The following is a 27386-nucleotide window of genomic DNA, read 5'->3' as shown; positions in this document are numbered from 1 at the left end:
CCAGCATGGGTTTCTGTTCGGGTTTGAGCAGAATGGTGACGGCCGCCATGGTTTGGTTTAGGAGCTTGACAAGCCGACGTTTCTCTCTTCTCTTGTGGTTTAAGTGTATATTTGTACTTCAGGTCCAAGTTTAAGTGTTGCCTGTTCATAATAAACGGCTGACAGTACAGCTTGTTTAAAACCCATTCTGGACGGGAACCCCTTTAGGTGTTTTAAATAAGCATTAGGTTATACTTTAGCTATTTAAAAGTAGCAGATCTACAAGCTCGTAGCGCGCCACTCGGTGCTTGTACGTAGGTCTGCTATTTTTGAAAAATCGTGAAAATACGAATCTTTGAATATATATATTCTTTCAGAAGACTTTTTCTTTTTCTTTTCGACGTCAGGCCTAAATGGGTTAAAGTGTATTATTTATTCATATTGGATATATTTTATTTGCTACATCAACATTGAAAACACTACTTTGGTATTGTAAGTTGATATATTGGATGTTATGTCTCATGATGACTCTTCCTGTGTGGCGACAGCATGGGTGTCGTTTACTCAAACCCCCAACACAAATCCATGCTCACAGTCTGTACTGTAGCCGATCTACAAGCTCGCAACATGTCACGATGCAATGAGATGTGAACTTGTAGATTGGCTATGTTTAGCTTTTTCTTTTTCTTTCCATTTAAAAAAGAAATCTGAAAATAAAACTATTTTTCAAACTGTTGGAAGTGGTATAGTGGTAAGTATACATTATTACAGTCTGTAATACATTATATATAATGTTGTAATATTATTCTCAATCAGGCAGTAAGTAGGCCAGCTCTCCCTGGAGACTGAGATTAGAGGGATGAGCTCCAAACAAGAGCACACACACACACACACACACACACACACACACACACACACACACACACACACACACACACACACACACACACACACTTTCCTTTATTTACCCAGGGTAGTAGCTGAGCACAAGTTTTCATTTTCAGCAACGCCCTGCACATAGAAACACACAGACAGCAGTTGGGGGTTCAGTGCCTTGCTCAAGGGCACTTCACTTGGGTGAGTGATGACCAATCACTCATTCCCTGCAGTCGAGGACCCCCTGATCTGCACTAAATCACCAGTGTGGTCCACTCACCCCCTGCAGTCGAGGACCCCCTGATCTGCACTAAATCATCAGTGTGGTCCACTCACCCCCTACAGTCGAGAACCCCATGATCTGCACTAGATCATCAGCGTGGTCCACTCACCCCCTGCAGTCGAGGACCCCCTGATCTGCACTAAATCACCAGTGTGGTCCACTCACCCCCTGCAGTCGAGGACCCCCTGATCTGCACTAAATCACCAGTGTGGTCCACTCACCCCCTACAGTCGAGGACCCCCTGATCTGCACTAGATCATCAGCGTGGTCCACTCACCCCCTGCAGTCGAGGACCCCCAGCGCTGCACTCCACACAGCAGGCCTTCTGGATCAGATCCCTGGCCGTGTCTCTCTGTCCGTCCCCGTACGCTGCCTGGATATTCTCCAGGGTGGGAGACGGAGCCAGCGCCGAGACCCCCGGACACCTGGGACCCCCAGGACCACCCAGCAACGATGCCTTGGCTCCCATGTTCACCTCCACAGGGTCTGGGAGAGGAGAGGAGAGGAGAGGAGAGGAGAGGAGAGGAGAGGAGAGGAATGTTACAAATGAAAATCAAGAGAGGGAGAGATGGATGTGAAGTGGAAGACTTTTTCATGTCAAGGACCCCCAATATGACAGTCATTAGCCCGTGGAGCCCCCATTTGAAAATACATGCCAAGGACCCCCATAAGAGAAGCTTTTTACGGTTTGACCTGAATTAGGCAACAGCCCCCTACTGTATGTAATGCCATTTCTATCTCTGGGACCCCAATACATACAGTATTGTCAAAACAAACTTAATTTAACTTTGAGAGTGTACAAATGTGTAACTCTCTAATGGGAGTTACAGACCCATAAGGGTAGATTTGGTTCCTAACTATCATTTAGTTGGGGACCCCCTGGAACTCCCTCAAGGACCCCAGGGGTCCCCGGAACCCACCTTGGGAACCACTGAACTAGGTCACCACCCTGCTATAGCCGTAGCCTGAAAACCCACCTATTCGGACACCATCTTAGCCCGTAGCACTTGCCCTAGCCCCGACGACCTTACAAGCATACGCAAAGGCTCAACTTAGAAAGCATTCTATGTAGACATAGCACTATATAGTGAATACGCATAGTTTCATTATAGTCTAATCTCGGATACAGTCGAGAAAGGAAGGGAGCTTCTGCACATAAGTCTGGCAGTAGAAAAGGAGTGCAGGAAGATCGGCCTCAAGCTCAATGCCAAGAAAACAAAGGTAATGACAGTCAACACCGAGGACAAAACCATTGCCACTGCGAGTCGAGGACTTCAAGTACCTCGGAGCCTGGACTGCCTCAACTGAACAGGATCTGAAGGTTCGGAGAGCACTTGCCTGGAAAGCCTTGCACGGGATGAGGAGAGTGTGGAAATCCGATATGGGAGACCTTAAGAGGCGGCTGTTCATAGCTACTGTGGAGTCAGTACTGCTTTTATGGGGCCGAGACATGGACCCTCACAGTACAACAGGAAAAAGCCCTGGATGGAGTCTACACAAGAATGCTACGAATGGCAATAGGTGTCACATGGACGGACTGCATCAGAAATGTGGACCTCTATGGGGACCTACTGTACCACGGGTCACGGACAAAGTCAGAGAGAGAATGATGAGGCTGGCAGGGCACTGCGTCAGGCACCCAGAACTTGAGGCAACTTACATAGGTATATACTCGTGATGACTATTTTTATTTATGTGATGTATTGCCATGTGTTGTTCTTGCTTACTGTAAGTCGCTCTGGATCAAGAGTGTCTGATAAATGCCTATATTGTAAATTGTTATAGCATGCTCTATAGTGAAGGTCTACAGGTGTACAGCAAGGATATATTACAGCAGTTAACTAAAACTTTAAAGACCTTTAAAGCCTCTCTGACAGAGCCAACTCGGATCGTGACAACTTCATGACGTTTTTTTGGGCCGAAAAAATTATTCAAAAAAAGAAACCAACAGAAAAAATGTTGTACCCTGCTTTTTTCCTTCTTTCTAATAATTTGTTCGGCCCAAAGGATTGTGTTTGTTGTCATGAGTTGTCACGATCCGATTTGGTTTTGACCGAGGCTTAACGGTCTGACTGTAAATAAATACTTTATGAAACGTCTATGGGGAAAATGAATGGGAAATTCTTTTCCGGACCCGTCGTCGTCATGAAAGGGGGCGGGACTGCGACGCTGTCTATAGCATGATCTAGTGAAGGTCTGACTGGATTAAAAACAAAACCACACCAATGCAACTACTTGCAACCAAACAAACCACACCAATGAAACTCCTTGCAACTCCTTGCAACCCTGGTGTGGTTTCAGGGCTTTACAGAAAACACAGTCAAATCTTTACATGAACACACTGGATCTGAGCTATGAACCTCCTGTCCAATGAAATGACACCATGCAAAAACACTTAGTATCTACCGCTCATCCGGTATGCATGCGCAGCGCAGCACACACACAAACACACACACCTATTTATTTGTGTCCACAACTCCACATAAACAGAAGTACAACAATAGCTTTGTGCAAAAGAACATATAAACACTGCCAGTGAAGTCAGACAGTAGGAACACAGACAGCTAAAACGTGCCTATAAGTCAGAACTCAGAACATTGTCACTGTACATATCGTACAATACATTTGGCAACATTTTTGACCCCACCCTTTCTTTCCTCCCCCATGTAAATCAAGTCACCAAAACTGAACATTGCCAGTCTCCGACCCTCTCTGCCATTCCTCCCCATACCTCTGTGACCTCCTCAAACAACCTGGCTCCCCCCACTGTTCTGGGGTCAGAGTTACAGCCTACCCACTGTTCTGGGGTCAGAGTTACAGCCTACCCACTGTTCTGGGGTCAGAGTTACACCCTATACCCACTGTTCTGGGGTCAGAGTTACAGCCCCACTGTTCTGGGGTCAGAGTTACAGTCTACCCACTGTTCTGGGGTCAGAGTTACAGCCTACCCACTGTTCTGGGGTCAGAGTTACAGCCTACCCACTGTTCTGGGGTCAAGAGTTACAGCCTACCCACTGTTCTGGGGTCAGAGTTACAGCCTACCCTACCCACTGTTCTGGGGTCAGAGTTACAGACCTACCCTACGCACTGTTCTGGGGTCAGAGTTACACATGTCTGCCTGCCTGCCTGCCTCCCTGTCTGCCTGTCCAGCTTTACACTAAGATTCCTCTTGAAGTGTAGCAAGCTAGGATCTGAGCCACATGCCAGGGGTACCACACAAGGACACGCAAAACGTGCATGTGTGTGTGCGCGCTACGATAAACACACACACATAGACAGAAATGCATGCAGTGCACACACACACACACACTTTGTTTTAATTTTGTTGAAACACTGTACAAATATGTATTCATGTATTTAATAATGCATTATGGAATATGAACAGGAAGGACTGTAATGTCAGTTGTTTTCAACGTACTTTGTTAAATGTATCATATAATCCCATATGGGATGGGCCAAAGTGGCATGACACGAAAAAAGATATTTCATTCATTCATTCATTCCATATGTTGATCTGACCCCCATGCCGAAGCGCCAGCGCTCCCCCAGCAGTCTGCTGTCACCCAAGGGTATGCGTGCACGCAACCTCGCCCTTTAGGGCGACTTACTGGTATAATGTACACTCCATCGAAGTGTCCTAATGTAGTGTACACTCCCTTTAGCCATCTCACTGGCTTGACCCATTCTGGACGGGAACCCCTTTTGGTGTTTTAAGCATTATGTCAAACTTTAGCTATTGAAAAATAGCAGATCTACAAGCTCATAGTGTGGCAACAAGTGACGCGCTACGAGCTTACAGATCTGCTATTTTTGAAAACTATTGAAAATGCGGCGCGAATCTTTGAATATATATTCTTTCAAATCTTTGCTTCTGGGGGGGGTCCCTGGAACAACATATTTTCGGATGGGGGTCGGCTGCCAATTTCCTATAATTGTGGGGGTCCTTGACATGGAATTGTTTGAGAACCACATATAGAAACATAGGTATTTCAGAAAACCGTTAGGATTTAGAAGGCATTTGTAGAATCTTGTGTCAGGTCTAAAGGGCTTAATCCTTCTTGAAGCGTTCATGCTGCTGTCGCCAGAGCACAGGATGTCTGCATTTTTTTAAGTCCCTGTTTGCATTATTTTGGGCCCTCGATGAATAATTGAGAGAGAGAGAGAGAGAGAGAGAGAGAGAGAGAGAGAGAGAGATCCTAAGGGAGTGAAACCATTATACCAGCAGAAGCAAAGCTGTCCTGCCCCCTGGCCTGCGTCTGTCCGTTCGTCCATCCGTCTGTGAGAGGCCAGTAAGACAGACAGACAGACAGACAGGACCTACTTCTCCACTAGTCCCTCCCTGATATTTAGTTCTACTGGATCTACTTCTCCACTAGTCCCTCCCTGACATTTAGTTCTACTGGATCTCTTCTCCACTAGTCCCTCCATAACATTTAGTTCTACTGGATCTCTTCTCCACTAGTACCTCCCTGACACTTTAGTCTAGTTTTTATGTGTTGACTAAATTGTCAGTATATTTAGTCTTAGTCATCATAGCTTATATCATAGTTTGTATTTAGTTTTCGTCAATGAAAACATATTGTCATAGTTTTAGTCGTTGAAATCAACACTGCAACACAGACCGCAAATATGTAATGCACGTAACATCTCCTTAAAGTCTTTCACATGCCTAGTGTGTGCAGAGATCAGAAGACAAAGCGCTACGCTATCCTTTCGGTAAGAAGATATATGCAAAGAAAACAGCTAAAAGCAACCAAACGACAGGATGCATGTATTCACAACCTCCTTCTCAAATGGACAGGGGGGAGGTGGTAGACATCCGAGAAGGACTGATGGATCTTTTATCCGACAGCGCAGAGCATCACACAATTGATTGATTTAAAACGTTGTCTTCCATGGTTACCCCCAGCATCTCAAACACACGGCACTCAGCTTACACACACACATTTGCACTCAATGGACCACAATGGAAATGAACACTCAAGCAATTATTTGCATTGCAAAACGATACAGGGTGCAGTACTTAGTTTAGACAGTATACTTGGTTTAGACCAGTCATTAGTCCTACAACCTCAAACTCAAACCATCACCCTAACCTCCTACAGTGGAATGTACACCTAAACCTGACTTTAACCCATGTCTAACCAATGACTAGTCTAAACTAAGTATGCACCCCAACGATACGATATACAATGTCAAACGGTGCGATATGTTGCAGTTTACATAATACACATCGATATACTTTGATAGTTGAAATTAAAGTTGATGCATTGATGCAGTTGTAAGTACAGCTCTACTAGTTAAAGACGAAACACAGCGAGGCAGAATCAAAACACAATTTCTTCTATTATGCTTTCATATTGCATTTGTATGCCTTATATCACATAAAAGGCATAACTTTGAACTTTGTATTGCCTTCTTTGTGTATGAAATGAGCTACAAATAAACAAGCTGCATCTACATCTCTTCTTCCCAGTTCCTGATATACTGTATGGCTGATTGTCATGATGTCATTCATTATGTAGTACCCTATTCCTGATATATGGCTGATTGTCAAAATGTCATTATATAGTTCCCTATTCCTGATATATGGCTGATTGTCATGATGTCATTAATCATCCATGTTCCAGAGTGTTCCAGACTTCCAGTGTTCCAGACCCTCTCCAGAGCAACATTAGTGACTTCCTCCTGGGGGATCCCGAGACGTTCCAAGGCCAGTGAGTCGATGCGTTTCCTCCAACTGCGCCTTGGTCTGCCTCGGGGTCTCCTCCCAGTGGAACGTGCCTCAAGGACCTCCCTAGCCTAACCAGACCCACACTTCATGACCATAGGTGAGAGTAGGAACAAAGAGTATATAAGTAACATAGTTGTAATCTAAATGCACCAAGTCTCCGTCTGTAATGTATGTAACTCGAGAACCGTTCGCCCCACCGACTTTGACACACATGTTCCACCCCACCGCTGGGAGTGCAGTGCTCGGTGTCAAGTCGGTCGGACCCACGATTGTCCAGAACAGCCCCAAAAAGGCCTCTGCCCGGGCTCTGGAGAGGGCCCCTGCCCGGGTCCATATATGGAGGCCAAAGCAGTTATCTTTCTCACAAATATCAAATGAAACAGTTATTTTAAGAGGATTAGATACTACCAATTAGATACTACCAAAGCAACTGGCCATCCCTGCCACTTTGTTTTGCGGGATGGAGCCAAGCTCCATATCTAACACACATCATAAATCTTTCAATCTCCCAAGCAAAGGTGCCACATGATTTTAAAAAGGCCAGAGTTACTGCCCTACATAAAAAAAGGCAGGAGGGATGAAGTATAAGTAATTACCGACCAGTATCTATTTTAAGTATTCGCAGTAAAATATTTGAAAGAGTTATTCACGATCAGATTTCAAATCATGTAAATCATTTCTACATTTGATATGACTTACAGTCAGAATCACTCGCTTTCTAGAAAACAAGCTAAAAAATATTGAAGTCAAGTGAAAACAAGTTATCTTTCCATTTGGGTAAATCTGAATGTATTGTTTTTGCTTCCAGGTACAACTTAAGAGAGGTAACCAACTTTGCAGTTGAAGTTAAACTTGTCTAGTGAATCGATGGCCCACTCAGTTATTGGCAAGATCCATGCAAGGACTAAGTTCCTAGCTAGGATTGGCCTCAGCATTAGTACAATGTCTCTGTGATTACACTTGCCTAACCTGGTACAGCGGCTTATCTAAAAATACCAAAGACGTTGCAAAATAAACTAATGAGGGTAGTCTTTTATCTCTCCCCAATAACCCACATTGGCGCTAACCATTTTAGAGAATGAAATTGGCTCCCAGTGGAAGGCAGAATACAACAACTGAGACTCATTATGGTCTATACATTTTTAAAAGAACAATGCCCAAAATATTGTAAAGGTTACATCTTGTATGTAAGCACATTTCAATATACAGGGGTGCAGGATTGCAGGATTTAAAAAAGGATGTAGAAAAAGTGGCTGATGGGCAAGTTAGTGTATTTATATATTTATATCTATTCATTGTCTTCTGTTTACTGATCTACATATGATGGCCTGTTGTAAATGTCATTATCATTTTATCTTCTTACCATTATGCTGTAACTATTTATTTGGATCACAATGGAATTAAGTCCTTTTTGCGCAATCCTGATAATTATGTACTGCTCTTTTATGAATATATCAAATAAATCAAATCAAATGGAGCTGGCCTGTTCGCACAGCACTCCATATACTGTATGATGACTTCCTGTATCTTTATAGAAGTGTATATTTGTACGTCTTCTGATGAATTGAAAATGGTGGACCCTGTTGTAAACAAGTGTCAATGCTTTATCATGGTCCGTCCACAAAGTAACAGTATTTTGTATTGACTTGTGCTTTACAGTAGTTTGAAATGTAACCATTCTGCATACTGTGGAATAAAAATGTCAATCAATCAATCAATCAATCTACCACTATCCTACAGGGGTATGAGTATGTCAGGAGGACAAGTATGTTGTTTACTTGCCATGTGTTTGTTATTTTTCTTGACTAAAAATGTTAAGAATGTTATTTAGATGCTGTTTGGACATAGGCTACTGTAGGTTCATTGTGTACTTGGTATCCTAGTGGCATTGTTCTCGCTCACTCTACTCTACGACTATTTCACCCTGTTGTTTGTAGAGCAGACCACTGTTGATTCCATGGAGTAAAAATCACATGAAGTGAGGGGCGCTCTTATCACCGTATATCATCATGATGTAAAATAGACACTATGCCTATTTGCTCAGACACTATGATGTAAAATTCTCCTTTCATTGTCAATGGGATTTTTTTTTTGTGTAGGACAGAAATCTACACTAATATCTGAGCCCCTAAAAATAAAGGCCATTTTACCCTCAACATCAGCATTATTTGTAAGATGGAGTTTGCACTGCAGGATTATGAGAGTATTTGTTTCCCCTTTTTATAAGATAAGATGACGGCTGACAAACAGGTCTAACATTTACAGGCAGTGGTGAAAAGGCTGCGTCTGAAGTCATTCATAGGTAGCTTTCAGTGTCCATCAATATGACTGACTGATTGATTGATTGATTGATTGATTGATTATTTATTTAAGTGTCATGGTTCCGAAGAAGCCCAGCCCATATGGACTTACAGGACACTTTTTTACAGTTTACAATGACAAGAAATGGCAATAAACCATAAATCATAGTTAGCATAGCAAACATGAATACTAAACTAACTAATACACCCAAGATTCTTACACATAATATACACAACATAAAATAAAATACACCATTAGGCCTGTAACAGGAGACACATGTCAACTTTGACGATGGAGAGGACCACTATAGTTCCGCACTCACTCCAGAGGGCCACATTGCATATTACTGTCGTAGCAAAAATAAAATCTACAAGCTAAAACGCGTCGCACTGCGACACGTTTTGAGCTTGTAGATTGGCTATTTTTTCTGTTGACTGTGTGTGGGTAATCTCAAAGAAGACAAACACCAGTCCAACACTCATTCTGCCAGCAGCCTGTTGTTAATGAAGTCATTATGCTTAAGCGGACAGGTCAAACAGCACTAGGTCAACAGAACTCCATCGTCAAGGTGGCATTCTATAAAAAGACGCTGATTAAATCAACTCAAGCCTTTGACCAACATTTACTCGAGTCTGCAACCTGATAAAGTGAAAACAACGCTCTAATGGAGGCAATGAACAAAGGGAGAGACTCGGAGTAGAGTCGCTGCTTCTTTGCATTGAAAGGAGCCAGCTTAGGTGGTGGTGGTTTGGGCATCTGGTTAGGATGCCTCTCGGGCGACTCCCTATAGGGAGATACTCGAGGCATGTCCCACTGGGAGGAGACCCCGGGGAAGACCAAGGCGCAGTTGGAGGAAACACATCGACTCACTGGACTTGGAACGTCTTTGGGATCCACCAGGAGAAAGTCACTAATGTTTGGTCTGGAAAGTCTGGAACACTCTGGTGGAGCTGTTGCCCCTGCGACCCGACATATAGGCTACACCAGTCGTTAGATATTCAGAAATTAGATATTAGATATTCGCCCCCAGGGCCACAACTAGTGAAAATAGCAGATCTACAAGCTACAATCTATTTAAAAAAATCACACCCGTGTGAACTGAGTGGTGCCACTCCCCCCCTCTCTCTCTGTCTCTCATTAGCAGCACTATCTCTCTCTCTCTCTCTCTGTTTCTGGCACAACACCGCCACTTTTGCCCCTACTGGTACTCATAGTCACACACATAGGTTACTCATAGTCACTCACACACATAGGTTAACACGGACATTGCTGTTCCTTGGAGTGGTTGCACCACAAACAAATGTAGGAAACAAAAAACTAAGGGACCAATAACAATGGGTCCCAACCCACAGTTTGGGAACCACTGGGCTACACTATGAAGCAGTCAATGACAACACCGACTCCACCAGGAGGAAATGTACAGTCAATCTGATGACACACACACACACACACACACACACACACACACACACACACACACACACACACACAGAGATCTCCTACCTGCTCATAACGACACAGATCCTCTGGTTTCCTCCTCCTCTCCATCCATTACAACTAACACTACAATCTCTGCTAGTGTTTCTCTGATCATAGTCATTCACTGTGTGTGTGTGTGTGTGTGTGTGTGTGTGTAGCCTGCCCTGCATACGACGACAACAACAACACAGACCTCAGACCGACCGAACAACAAGCATGGCCATTTTCCCCCGACTGACTGCTCTCCTTTCCTACGCCTGCCTCTCTCTCTCTCGCTTCTCTCTCTGAGAGAGAGAGAGAGAGAGAGAGAGCAGGGGGGGGGGGGGGGGGGGGGGGCACTGCTCCTCTGTTTGAGAGCCACACCATTTTTATCATCTCACTATCTCTGTCTGTTTGTCTGCCTGCCTGCCTGCCTGCCTGCCTGCCTGCCTGCCTGCCTGCCTGCCTGCCTGCCTGCCTGCCTGCCTGCCTGCCTGCCTCCCTCCCTCCCTCCGCCTGCTTGCCTGCCTCCTTCCCTGCCTGCCTGCCTGCCTGCCCGCCGGGAAAGCGGGAAAGTGTAGCAGTGTGCATGGACATTAATACTCTCTTTCTTCTTTCCTCAGAGAGACTGCCTGACTGACTGGCTGACTGTCTGACCCAGGGATGACTTCACTTCTTGGGGGTGAGAGAGAAGGAGGTCCCTCCCTGGTACTGGTTCCCTGTACCACTGTACTGTACTGTACTGTACTGTCCACAGCTCTACTGTACTGTACTGTACTGTACTGTACTGTACTGTACTGTACTGTACTGTACTGTACTGTACTGTACTGTACTGTACTGTACTGTACTGTACTGTACTGTCCAGATTGCCTCAAGTCCACCCGGCTGCCCGGAAGCAGCCTTGATCGTCTCAGATATATATGCAACACTGTCCTCCTTTTGTGTGTCTGAAAAAAACATACTGTACACACAATACTGTACATGTGGATGTCCCACTCTGCGCGCGTACACACACACACACACACACACACACACCTCTCTCTCTTTCTCTCTCTCTCTCTCTCTCTCTCTGCGTTTCAGTTCTACTTATGTGTATATTTCTGTAAAGCACATCCGTCCCTCAACCACAGACACGCTCAGCTGCCTGCTCTTTAAATTTACAGTAACCAACCATCACTAGGACATGTACATATGCAGTATTATTAAGTACTGGAAAAAAGTGATGGCAGACGGGATGGCATGGTGTCAGGAGAGGAAAGCATGGGATCACCACCACACCTACTGGAGAGCCTGTGAACACCACCACAGCCCTCCTGGAGGACTGGGTAAGTAGGGAGGAAACAACGAGGACTGTATTTATTGCTCACCAGTGTGTTCCTCCATGGTGGCGACTGTGGGTGTGTCTGCGTGGGCCGGGGAGAGGCCTGCAGCCCAGTAGGACATGTCTCCACCTTCTCCACCTCCTGGTCTGAGGGTGGAGCAGGCAGCAGAGGGTGGTTGAAGGGCTGGTCTGAGGGTGGAGCAGGCAGCAGACTAGGGTGGTTGAAGGGCTGGTCTGGGGGTGGAGCAGGCAGACTAGGGTGGTTGAAGGGCTGGTCTGAGGGTGGAGCAGGCAGCAGACTAGGGTGGTTGAAGGGCTGGTCTGCGGGTGGAGCAGGCAGACTAGGGTGGTTGAAGGGCTGGTCTGAGGGTGGAGCAGGCAGCAGACTAGGGTGGTTGAAGGGCTGGTCTGGGGGTGGAGCAGGCAGCAGACTAGGGTGGTTGAAGGGCTGGTCTGGGGGTGGAGCAGGCAGCAGACTAGGGTGGTTGAAGGGCTTGTCTGCGGGTGGAGCAGGCAGACTAGGGTGGTTGAAGGGCTGGTCTGGGGGTGGAGCAGGCAGCAGAGGGTGGTTGAAGGGCTGGTCTGAGGGTGGACAGTGGAGCAGGCAGCAGACTATGGTGGTTGAAGGGAAAGGTGTCTCAGCAGCACATCGTGGTTCATGGTCCTGCAGCACAGAAAACACAAAGATAGTGGAGATCGACGTCATGGCTACAGTACACACACACACGATATCACAGGTCCAAGGTCAGCGCATGTGAGCTCTGCTTATCTTGACACGATAACACACTGCAATTGGATTGATGATTGATGATAACAAAGTGACACATTGCAGTGAGCTTGTAGATCTACATTGCAGTAAGATTTTGATGCATTACATACATTTGAAAACTTGTGAAATGGGATATTCTGCATAATGACAAATTTGTACTTTAAGTACATTTTTATACCAATACTTTTGTACTTTTAATCAAGTAAAGTTTGAATTCCAGACTTGTAGAGCTAGTACTTCTACATTGCAGTATTGATACTTTTACTTAAGTAAATAACTTTTTTTCCACCACTGTTGTTTGATTGAATGAACAAAATTGTATTAACTAGCTGTTTGTGGAAGAGGATAAAACCAGAAAAAGTAAGTAAGACTTGTTTACATCGTGGTCCTCCATTTTCAATTCATCTGAACATTTAAAGACATACACATATACACTTCTATTAAAAAAGAGAAATCACATTATTATGATTATTATCATAACGGACAAACATGAACAGTATGGGGGGGGGGCGGGCTTTTTACAGGGGCCAGTTTTGAATTACAGCCGTCCATATAGGTGCTCTTTGAGAGCGATTTTGAAGGAGTCTAGGCCTAGGGAATCAGGGATTCACATTTCTTAACGGCTGTTGGTAGGGTGTTCCACATTTTAGTGGCATAGGAGCGAAATTAATTTAATCTCTTGTAAAGCAACGTTGACATGGAAAGGCAAATGCAATGTTAGCTGCAGCGTAACACATACTGCAAAAAACGGTTGAAAACTGACATGACTCATTTTTTCTGACAAAACAAAACATGTAGCTTATATTTACTTAATGTCACGCAGTCTTTACGCTGGAATCTCACCAGTAAAGCCCTCAGTTATCAGAACATTTACAAATGCACAATATAAAGTTGCTTGCCCGCTTGTCACGGATGTCTTCTATCTCTGCGGTGTGTGTGTGTGTGTGTGTGTGTGTAATATGTTTTAGTCCATATTGTTCAATAAAGAAGTGATTTAATCCACGCCATTTCCCCCTCCTCGTTTACTTCCCGTTTACAGTGTGTAATACCTGCTGTCACCGGATGCGCCTCCCTCACTACCGACCATTGAGGAGCTTAACTGAGTCTGACACAGAGTGCATTAAAACACTACTCTATTGAACAATATGGATTAATACATTACACATACATCCCGCAGAGATAGAAGACATCTGGGACAAGCGGGGAATCAGCGTATATGTAGCATTTGAACATGTTCCGAGGTCTGAGGGCTTTACTGGTGAGATTCCAGCGTAAATTGGGGGGTGGTCGCTAAGACTTTGGATATACAAATGTCAACATGGGTAAACTACGTACGTTACATATACGAGAGTCTTGACCTAAAACCCAAACCACATAAAGGCTAGCAGTACTGTGAAACAATGTCAGAAACTATGAGGACTGCTGGGTTCCTGTTCTGAATCCAAACACGTCAAACTGTTTAGTTTATGTAGAAACGTGTTGCCACTTTTCCAACGTGTCAACAAACCATTAGAAAACACACAGTGAACACACACACACACACACACACTGATACACACTGCACTATACAGACAACTCATACGTTAGTGTAGTTTACTCACCGCGTCGGTAGAACCTTTTAGTGACGCACATTTTAAGTAATCCCCAAACACATGGATCGAGCGACGCACAGTGAAACAGACTGTCTGACACCGTCTGTCTGTGATTGGAAACTACAATTTCTACTTCCTGATTCCACAGCCTGAGTCTGTCGGTCTGCTGTGTGTTTGCACAATGCATTGTCCTCCTCTGCACCACTATAGTGTGTGTGTGTGTGTGTGTGTGTGTGTGTGTGTGTGTGTGTGTGTGTGTGTGCGCTTGTCAAAGTGATCGCAACAGATTGCTGCTATAGGCTTTCTTGGGGTTATAAATCAAAAATCATATATTATAAATATTATATATTATATTATACATTAACAGACCTTGTAATAGGGTTCCTACGTATAAGTATGGAAAGTATGGAATTTCATTTTTTACTTTTCCAAGTCTGGAAAAGTATGGAAAATAATGTATGGAAAAATATTCATGTTTCCTGACTATATACTGCTGTTCTGTTTTCTCAGGCAGGGGGAGACTTATTGGGGGGAGCGGGGAGCCTCCTGGTCCCTGCCTGGTAATTAAGTGATTTCAGCTCTAAAGACATTTTAAAATATATGTTCATGAACGGAAATGGCAGCTTCTTTAATCTGATTTGGGGAGGTTCTAAATTGTGGAATAGTTGTCTGGCTATTTGTATGTTTTTTTTTTCTTCTTCCATGAACATTGATCATCTTTACCTTCTTCTAACTGTAGCACCACAGAGGATTCATTTTAGCACCGACAGAGTATGCAGACATCTCCCTAGTATAGGACATCAAAGTACTCACCCAAATCAGTACAAACTATTAACACAAATGATTCACCTGTTAATATTTGTAGTATACTCATGAAGTAGTACACACTATTCACCTCTTGTAGTGCATATACTGTAAAGAGAATTCAAGTAGTATACTCACGAGCCACCCAAGGTTCAACTTTATTGTCAACAAAATAACCATAATAAAAAAAAACATATAACTATAAATTAACAGCAACACCTTCAGAAAGTTACTTTGTTTAAAAACCCCAAATATTAATAATACTTTGTCGTATGATCAAAAGTGCCAAAAACATTCCCTGTATCGCCGCCACGCCTCGCCTCTGTTGGACTACTTTGCTTAGCTATGGGAGAGACGAGAGAGACTAGAAGAAGTACAAGAGACTCACAAACGAACCCAGGGAGCTTCCACCACAAACATGCCTATTATTCTCTCTCTAGGTCTCATGTGTGGGTGTTCAATCATCACAGAAGAAAGGATGGCTCCCCAAATAAAAGCTAAAATAAAACTAACCAAAAACTGCATATCTACAGTACTTAACCCATTCTGACCTGAGATCAGATTCTAAAAATGTCTTCTATATCCTGACAGTTTTCTGAAAAAGCTATGTTTCTATGTCAGTCGTTCTTCGATTTTTCAAAAATAGCTAAAGCATAACACCAAAAGGGGTTCCCGCCCAAAATGGGTTTTAAGCTCACTGCCCTTGTATTATCAGCTATATTTGCTATTTGATTTTGTTTTATGTCTGTGGGTTTTCTAAATATTGAACAAATGTAAAGTATTAACAAGATCAATCTTGTGACTAAATAATAACATTTTACTGAAAAGTGACAGTTTCAACATGGACAATATGATTGAGCAGCCTCCTATTACACCTCTCCCAAGCCTGAGCTAATGTTGTCTAGAGGGGCGGGTCGCGGCAGAGATTTGCGCACACCCTGATTGGCCCTCACTGATCTGTCAGTCACCCCTGGCCCCTCCTCCCCCCAACAAATGAGAAATGAGCTGAATCTGTTTTAAGACATTACACCTCCTGAACCTGAACATAGTCTCAATGAAAAAATCTCACATACAACCTGAGATTATACAGAGCTATAATTGCCCCACATTCAAGGATGAACAGTACCTTCTTCTAACTAGCACCACCGGATTCCTTTTAGCACTGACAAAGTATATAAACATCTCCTGGTATTAAGTGTATAGGACTATTTTTGAATAGTCAACGCAAAAATCTAAAATTATTCTTTACACAGATGCAACAAGTTAAATTGACACAGATGCTTCCTCGGTTGCAATGAGTTAAGGGAGCTTGTTGGAGGAATCCATCCTCTTCCTCTTCTCTTCACCTACGTCTCCTACATAACCTGTTAGGTCACAGACAAACCCAGGTGATATAATTGAAAATATTCCTGCTGTGCAGGACTGTTAATCCATAGTCTGATGCTACAAATGACAGTAGTCAGAAACCAATAAGTCCTTGACATCTACATGCACATAGCATGTTGATCTCTATTATTCATCTATGCTTTCTTTAGTAAGTATGCTATTGAGGAGGTATAAATAATAATAATAATAATAAAGTAATAATACACATTTTTCTCTCTCTTACCGTCACTGGGCAGTGGGCGCCCCCTGCTGTTCAGTGGTAGTGTTATTCTTCTTCTTGGGACTTTCCTCAGCATAGAACTGTGGACTAGCAGAATATTGCACAATACAGTATCATATTACACAGTGACAGCTTGGTTGAATGCTTGATTCTGATTGGTCAAATTCAGCGGTGTGTTATTCCTGGATAATGACCACTGGACTGGACTCTATAACAGACCGCTGTCTAATCAAATCCTCACCAGCACAGCTGCTTATGCTATATCCAACATGACAGCCATTTAAACAAACACACCATGTAATTTACAGCTAAATGGCTGATCAACTCACTTCATTGTTTTCCGAGGCGACGGGGCAGATGCGGCCATACCTAAACACCTCGACTTCGTCTCAGTGTTTAAACATCCTGTCCTTGCATATTATTTACAAAACACGTGAACAATGCTACACGGAATATCACACTGAATATCGCAGAGTTCCACAGATCAGAGTAATGACAGGAGGTTGACCATTAGCTTACACTGATTCCAGAGTAAAGGCCAATTAAATACCATGATTAGTTATAAGTTTTAAGTCATTTTACTGAAAGCACATTTGGAATAGACTGTTCTCATTGGATTGGTAGAGGAGGACAAATACATGTGTTTTCTTAAAACACCAAACAGATACCGTTAAGAGAGTAGTGGAATGCAAAGTCAGCAATGTGATGATTAGTCACTAAATCTAGGATGTTGTGTATTTGTTGTTGAAAAAATGAAAGTGAATAAATAATTACCTGCTGCAGGAAGCAACTCTGGGCTCAACAGTTGTTCCATCAACCTCCTTATCCTGCACTGCATCTGACACTGAAGGACATGTAAAGGTCATTATAGGCAATGAAAAAGAAGACACAAGATGAGCTGTCTGGTTTGTAAACTAAATTAAGATGAGAAACAACTGTGTTTAATGCTTAAGATGAACACAAACTGTAAACAATTGTTTATTTGATTTGGTCATCTTGATCAGCTGTGGAGGGGTGATCCCTCTGCTTTATTATTTACAATCTGCCGATGTCATATTGGATAACACTGAATTATAAATTTGCTCTGTATTTGACATTATGTGTCAGGTCAGATTGCCTCTATGAAAAATGCATTGCCGTTAGTTCTCTCTGTATGAAGACGCATTTCTAAGCTCATTGACTGCCAATTAGAGGATGACATTTTTTCGGGACTACCGCGGATCACGGGATTCCAGCGGGATGGGATTTTTTATTTTTATTAATCTCGTGATATGGACAGGACGGGAATAAAAGTCAATGGGAACGGGCAGGAGAGGGAATTACATCTATAGATGATTATGATCATGTTCAGCTGTTCGCGCCGCCAATCAAAAGGACAGAAGTGCCCATTTTGTAGTCCCATTAGGACTGTAGGCCTAATGGGAATTTTAGAATGCCAACTACAGTGCCAGATATATGCATTATTGTGTATTTATCTTCCTTCCATTAAGTCTCTTTGCTCACCAATGTGCTCAGTGACAGTCTAATTCATGCAGCTGTCAATCTAACAGCTGACTTGACTCCTCCACACTGTCAGCAAAGGTATACTTATGCCCTTATGTTTAGCACAGATCCGTATATGGACATTACATGACTATAAGGACTGTCTGAGAATGGGGTTGAGGAGGCTTGCGCCCGGAGGGGCTGCTGGAACAGGCAAGGAGGCCTGTTCCTCACTCTCTGTATGTTGTTACTCTGCTGAATCTTCTTAATAAATTCTCAATACCCTGAAGAACTTCGTCATTCCTTCATCTTTGCAAGATTATTTAATCGACGACAAATGCAGAATATTCTATGATTTTTGAAAGGTTGGTGAAAAATGTGCTGAATCCTAAAGTGTGAGATGCAGTTTGAACAAAGCATTTGCTACAAACTAAACATTTCCCTCACCTGCATGAGTCCTCATGTGTGTCTTCAGATTACTCTTTCGACTGAATCTTTGTTCACAAACTGTACACACATAGGGTTTTTCGCCTGTGTGAATCCTCATGTGTTTCTTCAGCGTACCACTTTCAGTGAATCTTTGTTTACAAACAGTACACGCATAGGGTTTTTCCCCTGTGTGAATCCTCATGTGTTTCTTCAGAGTACCACTTTCAGTGAACCTTTGTTTACAAAATGCACACGCATAGGGTTTTTCCCCTGTGTGAATCCTCCTCGTGTGTTTCTTCAGAGTAGCACTTAAAGTGAATCTTTGTTTACAAACTGTACACACATAGGGTTTTTCCCCTGTGTGCACCCTCATGTGTGTCTTCAGAGTACCACTTAAAGTGAATCTTTGTTTACAAATTGTACACACATAGGGTTTTTCCCCTGTGTGAATCCTCATGTGTGTCTTCAGATGTTCCTTTCGATTGAATCCTTGTTCACATTCTGTACACGCATAGGGTTTTTCCCCTGTATGAATTCTCATGTGTCTCTTCAAATGACTCCTGTAACCACATCCTTTGCCACAAACGGTACAACGGAAGCAATTGTTCTCTGTGTGACTCTTCGTGGATGGAGTTCGTTTTGATGATTTCAAGTCCTGGGACAGCTTGTTGCTCAAACACAATCTTTGCCCTTCTACATTTTGTGTCTTGTGTGATTTCAGTGTGTTTAAAGCGGACTGATCCTCCCTGGTCTCCTCCCACTCATCACTGTCTTCAGTGATGTCAGATTCAGAACCATGTGAAGAGAGGAGCTGTTCCTCACTAAAGGGTTGTGATTCTCCACAGTCTGCTACGTCAGTTTGCTCTGTGTCTCTGTTTTCATCATCATCTTCACGTTTCACTGCCAGTAATGTCACCGTTGATCCACCAGCCTCCTCTGGTTTTTTAAGTAGCTCTTCCTGTTCATTTTTTATCTGTGTAGGTTCAGGATTCATCTGGACCAGACTGATGCTCCTCTCTTGCTGTTCCTCTTTAATCCGTGGAGGTTCTGGATTCATCTGGACCAGACTGATGGTCCTCTCCTGCTGTTCCTCTTTAATCTGTGGAGGTTTTGGTTTCTCCTGGACCTGGTCCTGGTCCTCTCCTGCTGTTCAGGGGAAACCTCCTCTTCACACACAGGGAGGAGAGGAACATCTAGAAGGAGGAGAGAGGAGAGTACATCAGCAGACATAACCACTTTTTATTAGATGAGATTGATTATTCTACTTATTGATTTGTTTTGTACAAAACACATAATCATTTTAAGCGACACATTATTAACTAGATAAAGTGCCCATCGGCACAGGTCTCCAACAGGGCATGTCAGGTTGTGGCCTCCTGGTGGCGCTATAATAGGCCAATGTGAAAAGGGTGACATTTCTTCTTGCCTTGGATGGCAATTGGATGATTTGAGGCTTTTGTTCAAAACGGCCCAATCCTGCAAACGTTGAAAGCCAATGTTAGCCAATTAGGATGGAAAATGATATATCGGACAGATCCGTCTTGGACACATGACTATAGAGATAGTGTGTAAGCCAATCAGTGTAGAATGTGAGAAATCCAACAGACTCGTCTTGATCACATGACTACAGAGATCATGTGGACCGATTTGCGTGAGATTTGGATGAAATCTGTGCGACTAACATAAGCAATCTGTTTTACAGAAATCGGCCTCATGGTGGCGCTATAACCGGCAGATGTGGAGGGATTCAGGGACAATGTTTTTCCATGGCCTCTAGGGAGTGCGCATACATAAGTTGTATACAGATCGATGCAGTTATAGCTAAAAACAGGAATTGGCCTGTTATAGCGCCACCGTGAGGCTGATTTGGGGGAAGAATTTGTGGCATGTCGTCCTCGGCCTAGTGGAAATGTGCGTGTATAATTTCACGGAAATTGCACACCGTGTTTGTGATTTGTGGCATTTTTTCTAAACGGACCAATCGTGTGAGCTTTGGAAGCCAATCTTAGCCAATCAGGATGGAAGATGGGAAATGGTGCCGCTCCGTGTTGATCACATGACTATGGAGATAGTGTATACTGAATTGTGTGATGTATGGATAAAATGTGTACGAGTAATCTACAGAAATGTGTTTTGCCTAAATCGGCCTGATGGTGGCGCTATAACAGGCCGTTGAGGAATATTTGGGGCAGAGGTTCGTCATTGGCATCCAGGGAGTGTGTGTGCAAAGTTTGGCATGGATCGGGCCAACGGTGCCGGAGATTAGCTGATAACGGGACGGAGTGCAAAACATACTCTCCCCCCTGGCCTTCGGCCTGGTGGAGACAATTATTTGGTCCTGCTTAAACTGAAGTGTCCCTAGTACTTAATTACGTTTGGTTTCATACAATTATATACAATACAATTACAATATAATACTAAATACAATAATTTCCATATGCCAACTGTTTAATAAACAGTCTGTCTAATTAGTGGCTAGGCTACCAACTCTCCATTTAGCTGGGGACCTGGAAACCTCAAGGACCACTGGTGGTCCCCGCACCACTAGTTGAAGACCACTATAATAATTGTATCTGAGAATGCATCTGCAAATAATGGAGAAACAGCGCCCTCTTTTGCTTTAATTAATTCACCACACGTATGGTAGGAACATATGCAAAGTGCGCAATGTTTTGGGAATAGCTTTTTTACATCGGTAAAAAAAACACATATAAGTGCACATATAAGTAATCTAGTACATGCCATTTACAAATGCATATCATAAATGCATTTTTTTTAAATAAATGTAGCACTTACATTAGTTACGAGCTCTTATTCTTGTGATAGATTGTACTCTATGTCCCATTAAGACTACTGCACTGACACTGTTATTGGATCGACTGCTCATGCCTGTAGATGGATTCACTCAGTAAAACTGAAGCTGCAACTACAATCTACAATCTACCCAACTCACAAACTATAACATGGTGTTAGAAGTGGCTGGATCTTCACTCGATGCACGCCGAGTTATAAAGACACAAACCGGGAGTGAAATATTCCTTATATTTTTTACTCACTTATCTCCAAGTTGTCCACCGAAGCGCCGTGTTAATCCGTCACGTTAAACTTCTTCCTCGGACCAAACGCTATCCTTGTGTACCCATAACCTGTGTAACCATAACCTGTCAAGCTTTGAGATGCACAGCGTCAATGCGTGATAGAGAATAAGCAAGTATTTTTTACTATCATTAGCCTACCGGCATATTTATTTGTATCATCAGTGACAGACTGACAGTCTGGCTGTTGTTTTCTTCTTCTTCTTCTTCTTCTTCTTCTGTTGGGATTTCCGGCAGTGTAGACGCTTTCGCGTATTACTGCCCTCCACCGCTCAGGATGATACTCCGCTCGGTGCTCTATGTCTATATCCCTTACAGTCTATGATATATCCTCTTATAGAGGTCTGTATTGTGGAGGAAGGCTAAGACGCTCCTCTCTACAGCTGACAGCATGTTGCTCCTTTCCCCAGCTGAACAGTCTTGTAGCCTACTACACAGTGGGTATCCCGATATTGGCTAGTTCCTCACATAGCTGAGCTCTTTCTGCCCTGTATCTTGACCCCCCAGAGAGAGAATCAAGAGAGTGCTCACTGCTCAGTCGGCTCAGAGCGCACATGGGAGAAAATAACGGAAAAATCAAAACCTACAGCGGCGGCACTGCCTCGACAGCTGCATTCCATGCTGCGAGTTTCAGAGATGATTCAAAATGCATATTCTGTAATGGTAATCACAAATCCAAGAACTGTACCAAACTGACTGTTGAACTAAGAAGAGGAAACAAGGCAGGTGTTTTGTAGCCTACTATCTGGGTAGCAGGCTGCAGGCATGTCGCGCGTAATTGTAGAACGCAGGGCATTCACTGTGAAGAGTGCGGGCGCAGACACCACAAAACAGTTTGCAATCAAACAGCCAATATACAGCGCATGATAGACGCGCCGACCACGGCAACGACAGACAGGCTGACTACAGTGTTGCAGATGCACTTAGTAGTGTAGCAAGCAACTCTGACAATAGTACAGTATTACTGCAGACAGCTACCATTTGGATAGAATGCACCAAAGCCAAGTAGCCAGGTGCCTATTAAAACACGCATTTTTATTAAAGAGGATATTTCCAGAGCACTTAACCTGCCAGTTATATAGGTAAAGAAACGTTGAATATGTATGTGTTTGGTTGCAAAACACCCCAGAGAATTACCTGCAGGAAAGTGAAGGCTCGTTTGTGAAATATCAAGAACAATCAAAGCATTGATGTCCATTTATTGGAAACACCCAAGTTGAGCTCTTCTATGATTAAAGCGCCAAACGGAAAGATATAAGGAGGGACTTGGAAGCAAAAGGAATGCCCATAGCAGATGTATAGGCTACCTATCATAGGGATGGGTGCAGTGGAATTAGGAGTCCTAATTGGCGGAGACCAATATTGGAAAATGGTCACAGGAAAAATGGAGAGACTGAATGAAGGACTAGTTGCACTGGAAAGTATATTTGGATGGCTGGAGAAGTCACCACGCTAAATATCATAACTGAAGTAAGTTGTGGACATTGAAGTGATGCACATGTCGGAGAGGAACAGGCACTGTCAGATCAGTTACGCAACTTTTGGGAAATTGAATCCCTTGGAATCCACATGAAAGAAATTCCGTGCATATCCACGGCCATTCATTTGTTGTCCAGCAGGGGGAGTGGTTTCACCAGGCTAGGTTGGACCAGATGGCTCTGGGTTGGACATGTTTCACTATCAGCTGATTGATTGATTGATTGATTGATTGATTGATTGATTGATTGATTTTGATTACAGTACATTTCAAGCACAACTCAATACAGAAACTGTTAACTGTGAGTGGACGACACCATAAAGCATTACACTAGCTTCCACAGGAAATGACACGAGTCTGACTTATTGTACTGAATGTTTTCATTAATTTATCAAAAACAAAGGTTGTAGGAAATTTCTAAAAGGCTGTTGGTATTCCATTTCCTTCACCTCAATATTGTCTTAGCGGTTAAAAAAAAAAGTTAAACAATTGAGCTTCATAGCTTGTTCAAAATGGCCAAAGCCTTCTCAATAATGTGTAATCCCTCATCTGTGTAGCTTCATCATCCTTCTCAAATTCCTTTGTGTTTGGGTTGTAGACTGGGTCCATTAACCATTTAGAACTACAACTATGGAGGTTGGGTCCAATTATTTTAGAACTACAACCATGAAGGCTGGGTAGAACTACAACCATGGAGGTTGGGTAGAACTACAACCATGGAGGTTTGGTCCATTTAGAACTACAAACATGGTGTCCTGTGGTTGAGGTTGCCAGGTTAGGTCCATTTAGAACTACAACCATGGTGTCCGTGTTGTGTCTGAGCTTGCCAGGTTGGGTCCATTTAGAACTACACAATGGTGTCTTTGTTGGCGGTCTTTCTGAAGAAGTGCATCGACAGGGCCTGCTGGTGGTGATGTGTGGAATCTGTGGATGTGGAGTTTGCCGGAAGGACCTGGAGTCTCACACTCTGGTCCGTGTTTCTCCAGGTGTGGAACAGGTGGATGTGGAAACGCACCGACACCTGCAGGACGGAGGAGGAAGGAAAAGTACTCACATTTTATAAGTAAAAGTATCAATACTGTGATTTAAAAATACTCTGCAAGTAAAAATCTGGGATTTATAATTGAGTAAAAGTTTAATGTACAGTGACTGTACAATATGAGTGATGCTCGATCTGCTTACCACTATAGTGTTCATTTTGTCGACAAAGTATGATGAAGAATGTTCATCGACTACCTTTTTTCACAGATGAAAACTAAATAAAACGAAGCTATAGTATAGGATGACTAAAACTATTAAGTCTTAATATATTGACAATTTCGTTAACAAATTAAAACTAGACAAAAATGTTAGGGAGGGACTACTAGTATACAGAAGAGATCCAGTAACTAAAATACGAGGCATTTTATGTTTTGTTGCACTCTGAAAATAGCAGATCTACAAGCTCACAGCGACGCGTTGTGAGCTTTGTGCCATTTGTAACAAAGTTTAAAATCAGCCAAAAAATATTTTATCTACAAAATTAACTCTAGATTGAATCGACTAAAAGTCGCATGACATTTATTTTGTCGACTAAAAACTAGACAAAATAAAATGTTTAGATGACTTAAAACTAGAATCCAAATGTATACCAAAAGAACGTGACATAACTAAATCTGTCAGTCTTCTTACCACGGTCCAGAAGACGTAGATGGTGAGTAGCGTGAGGGTGAGGAACAGCAGTCCTACAGCCTCCACAGTGTTGGTGTGGAGCAGTTCCGTGGCTCCCTGAACACACAGCCACCCCGACAGGCTGGCCAGAGGGCTGATGAGGAGGAAGCACAGCATGTCGCCACACAGGGTCCTCCTCTGCGCCTGCATGGACGCACCGCACAGCCACTGTACGGGTCGGGACAGGAGGAGGAGGAGGAGGAGAAAGGAGCACATGAACCCCCGGATGATTACCGCCATGGGGTTCCCAAACGTTTTCATGTCAAGGACCCCCAAGTTGTCACTAATTATAGCCCGTGGGCACCCATTTGAAGAGACATATGCCATGCAGGGACCCCCATAAGAGAAGATATCTTCACGGCTCTATAGCAGTGATTCTCAAACCATCCCATTTTGACATGCATTACTCTACGAACCCCGTTTAATGGCATTTCTATCTCTGGGACCCCCAATTTATATTGTAAAATCAATGTTAATTTATGGACCCTTATGGTTATGGGTCTGTTACTCTGAGATTGTGAAAATGGAACCAAATGGACCCACACTCTCAGAGTTACAGAGCCATAAGGTTCCATTTGGTTCCAAAATATAATTTAGCTGGGGACCCTGGTCCCCATACAAAAGTATTGGCTTAAAGTAAAAGTACTCATTATGCAGATTGAATGTTTTCAAATGTATAAAAATGTTATTGGAAAAATGGCCGATCTACAAGCTCACAATGTGATACGCATATCACGATAAACGTGTGTATCTGAGCATGTGTGAGCAGCATGTGTATGCTCTGTAAACAACAGATTACAGGTGCTGCATGGCTTCACATGCCAAGTGGAAGAGGAGGAGGAAGCCAATTATACCCAGGCCTGTCCTGTCCTGTCCTGAGCAGAGGCACAGCATGGGAGGGAAGGAAAGGAGGCAGCATCTAATCTGGCTCTCAGGCTAAGTGGCTTTAGGCTTTAATAAATGCAGTCCAGAGAGAGTAGCATGTGCCCTAAAGAGCCCTATACAGTATGCTTTATGGGCATATAGAGGCGGAACAACATCGAGTCGACTTCCTGTTGGTTCACCAGCCTACAGTATGAGCGTGACGTCACCACATTTTAAACTAGAACTGCAGGGCCTACTAGTGCGCAAGCAGAGTGCACAAGTAGCCTACTGTCGACTGCTACAAACTGTCAAAGTGTAATATTGCAATTATGCAAGTTACCCTTAAAACTAAGACTATCGCTGAAAAGTTTTCAATGACAGATGTAGCCACTACGACCACAAATGTTCCAAGAAACTCGCTAGCCTAGCAACCCAGTCTGCTGCGCTCCTAGAGAACAACCCAGTCTGCTGCGCTCTGAGATAACAACCCAGTCTGCTGCGCTCTGAGAGAACAACAAAAAAGGTAGTCGACGAACATAATGTTTTTTTTTTGGCGACGAAATCAACACTGTTCTGCATACTGTGAAAAAAATCAATGAATCAATGAATCAATGAATCAATGAATCAATGAATCAATGAATCAATGAATCAATGAATCAATTAATCAATGAATCAATAAATCAATCAATGAATGGTGGGCGTCGGTCTCACCTGGGTGAAGGGCTTGGCCAGGCGTTCCAGGGCATAGTGGTGGTGGCAGAGCTCACAGTGGCTGCTGTTGGAGGTGCTGAGCCAGCGCTCCAGACAGCCACGGTGGACCAGGGCCAGAGAGCCAGAGCACTCACAGGGAGACAGCAGCTCCCCGGATCCTCCTCCAGACTCATGGCAGATCCTACAGAACGGCTCCTCACTACTAGTCAGATGGGAGAACATAGGAGAGAAACGTTAAGATGCAGTTACAAGTAAAAGTCCGAAATTCAAAATGTACTTGAGGAAAAGTACAAAAGTATTGGTATAAAAAATGTACTTAAAGTACCGAAAATAGAAAGTACTCTTTATGCATGTCTCAATGAAAGTTTTCAAACGTTTTAAAATATTTTGAAAATAGCAGATCTACAAGATCACAATGTGTCGCATTGTGAGCTTGTAGATCTTTTGTAATAATTTACAAAGTTTACAAAGTTCTAGTTTAAAGCTGTCAAATAATTTGCACAATATTTGGATCCGGGATGTATTGGAAATTGGAAATACTCAAGTAAATTGTAATTGTACTTATGTATAGTACTTGAGTAAATGTACTTAGTTACTTTACACCCCTGTCCATTACCTATCAATCGTCCTGTGTTCTACAGAGTGGTCATCACCATCGCCACAACCAACCATCACTTCCTGGTTGTGGATGATTGGCTCCTCCCCCTGCACGTCGTCCTCAGGCACAGACTTCAGCTCCGCTACAGGGCTGCCCTGCACACACAGGCCCAGGGGCTGCAGCTCCGCTACAGGGCTGCCCTGCACACACAGGCCCAGGGGCTGCTCCGCTACAGGGCTGCCCACACACAGGCCCAGGGGCTGCTCCGCTACAGGGCTGCCCACACACAGGCCCAGG

General features: G+C 43.4%; 2 protein-coding genes across 2 annotated transcripts in view; both read right to left on the bottom strand.

Moving 5' to 3' along the window:
- Positions 1-14441, bottom strand: part of lrrk1 (leucine-rich repeat kinase 1) — a 99681-nt gene extending 85240 nt beyond the window's left edge. The window contains exons 1-3 of the mRNA XM_080772463.1: positions 14323-14441; positions 11999-12616; positions 1416-1624 (exon numbers count right to left, since the gene is read on the bottom strand). Coding sequence (XP_080628589.1) covers positions 1416-1624; positions 11999-12074 — 285 coding nt within the window. The 5' untranslated portion in view covers positions 12075-12616; positions 14323-14441. The remainder of the gene's footprint in view (positions 1-1415; positions 1625-11998; positions 12617-14322) is intronic.
- A 1836-nt stretch (positions 14442-16277) lies between these two features.
- Positions 16278-21770, bottom strand: LOC308330185 (uncharacterized protein). Its single transcript, XM_080784928.1, has 5 exons — positions 21691-21770; positions 18653-19827; positions 17498-17567; positions 16727-16810; positions 16278-16481 (listed from the first exon to the last, which is right to left on the bottom strand). Exons 2-4 carry the CDS (start codon positions 19689-19691, stop codon positions 16729-16731), a joined length of 1191 nt encoding a protein of 396 aa, XP_080641054.1. The 5' UTR covers positions 19692-19827; positions 21691-21770; the 3' UTR covers positions 16278-16481; positions 16727-16728.
- Positions 21771-27386: the final 5616 nt, after the last annotated feature.

The sequence above is a fragment of the Protomyctophum bolini genome (genome assembly GCF_963924005.1).
Source record: "Protomyctophum bolini genome assembly, chromosome: 1".
Lineage (NCBI taxonomy): Eukaryota > Metazoa > Chordata > Actinopteri > Myctophiformes > Myctophidae > Protomyctophum > Protomyctophum bolini.
The sequence above is the reverse complement of the archived record's forward strand: the minus strand, read 5'-3'. Positions and strand labels throughout refer to the sequence as shown.

Bases quoted from the DNA above. Each gene is read 5' to 3' on its own strand.
- LOC308330185 (XM_080784928.1), bottom strand. From the start codon at position 19,691: ATGAATCCAGAACCTCCACGGATTAAAGAGGAACAGCAAGAGAGGAGC. The intron at 17,568-18,652 runs GTGAGGGAAATG...CATGTCCTTCAG, and splicing joins ACACATGAGGACTCATGCAG to TGTCAGATGCAGTGCAGGAT. The intron at 16,811-17,497 runs GTAATTATTTAT...ATATTCTGCTAG, and splicing joins AGAGTTGCTTCCTGCAGCAG to TCCACAGTTCTATGCTGAGG.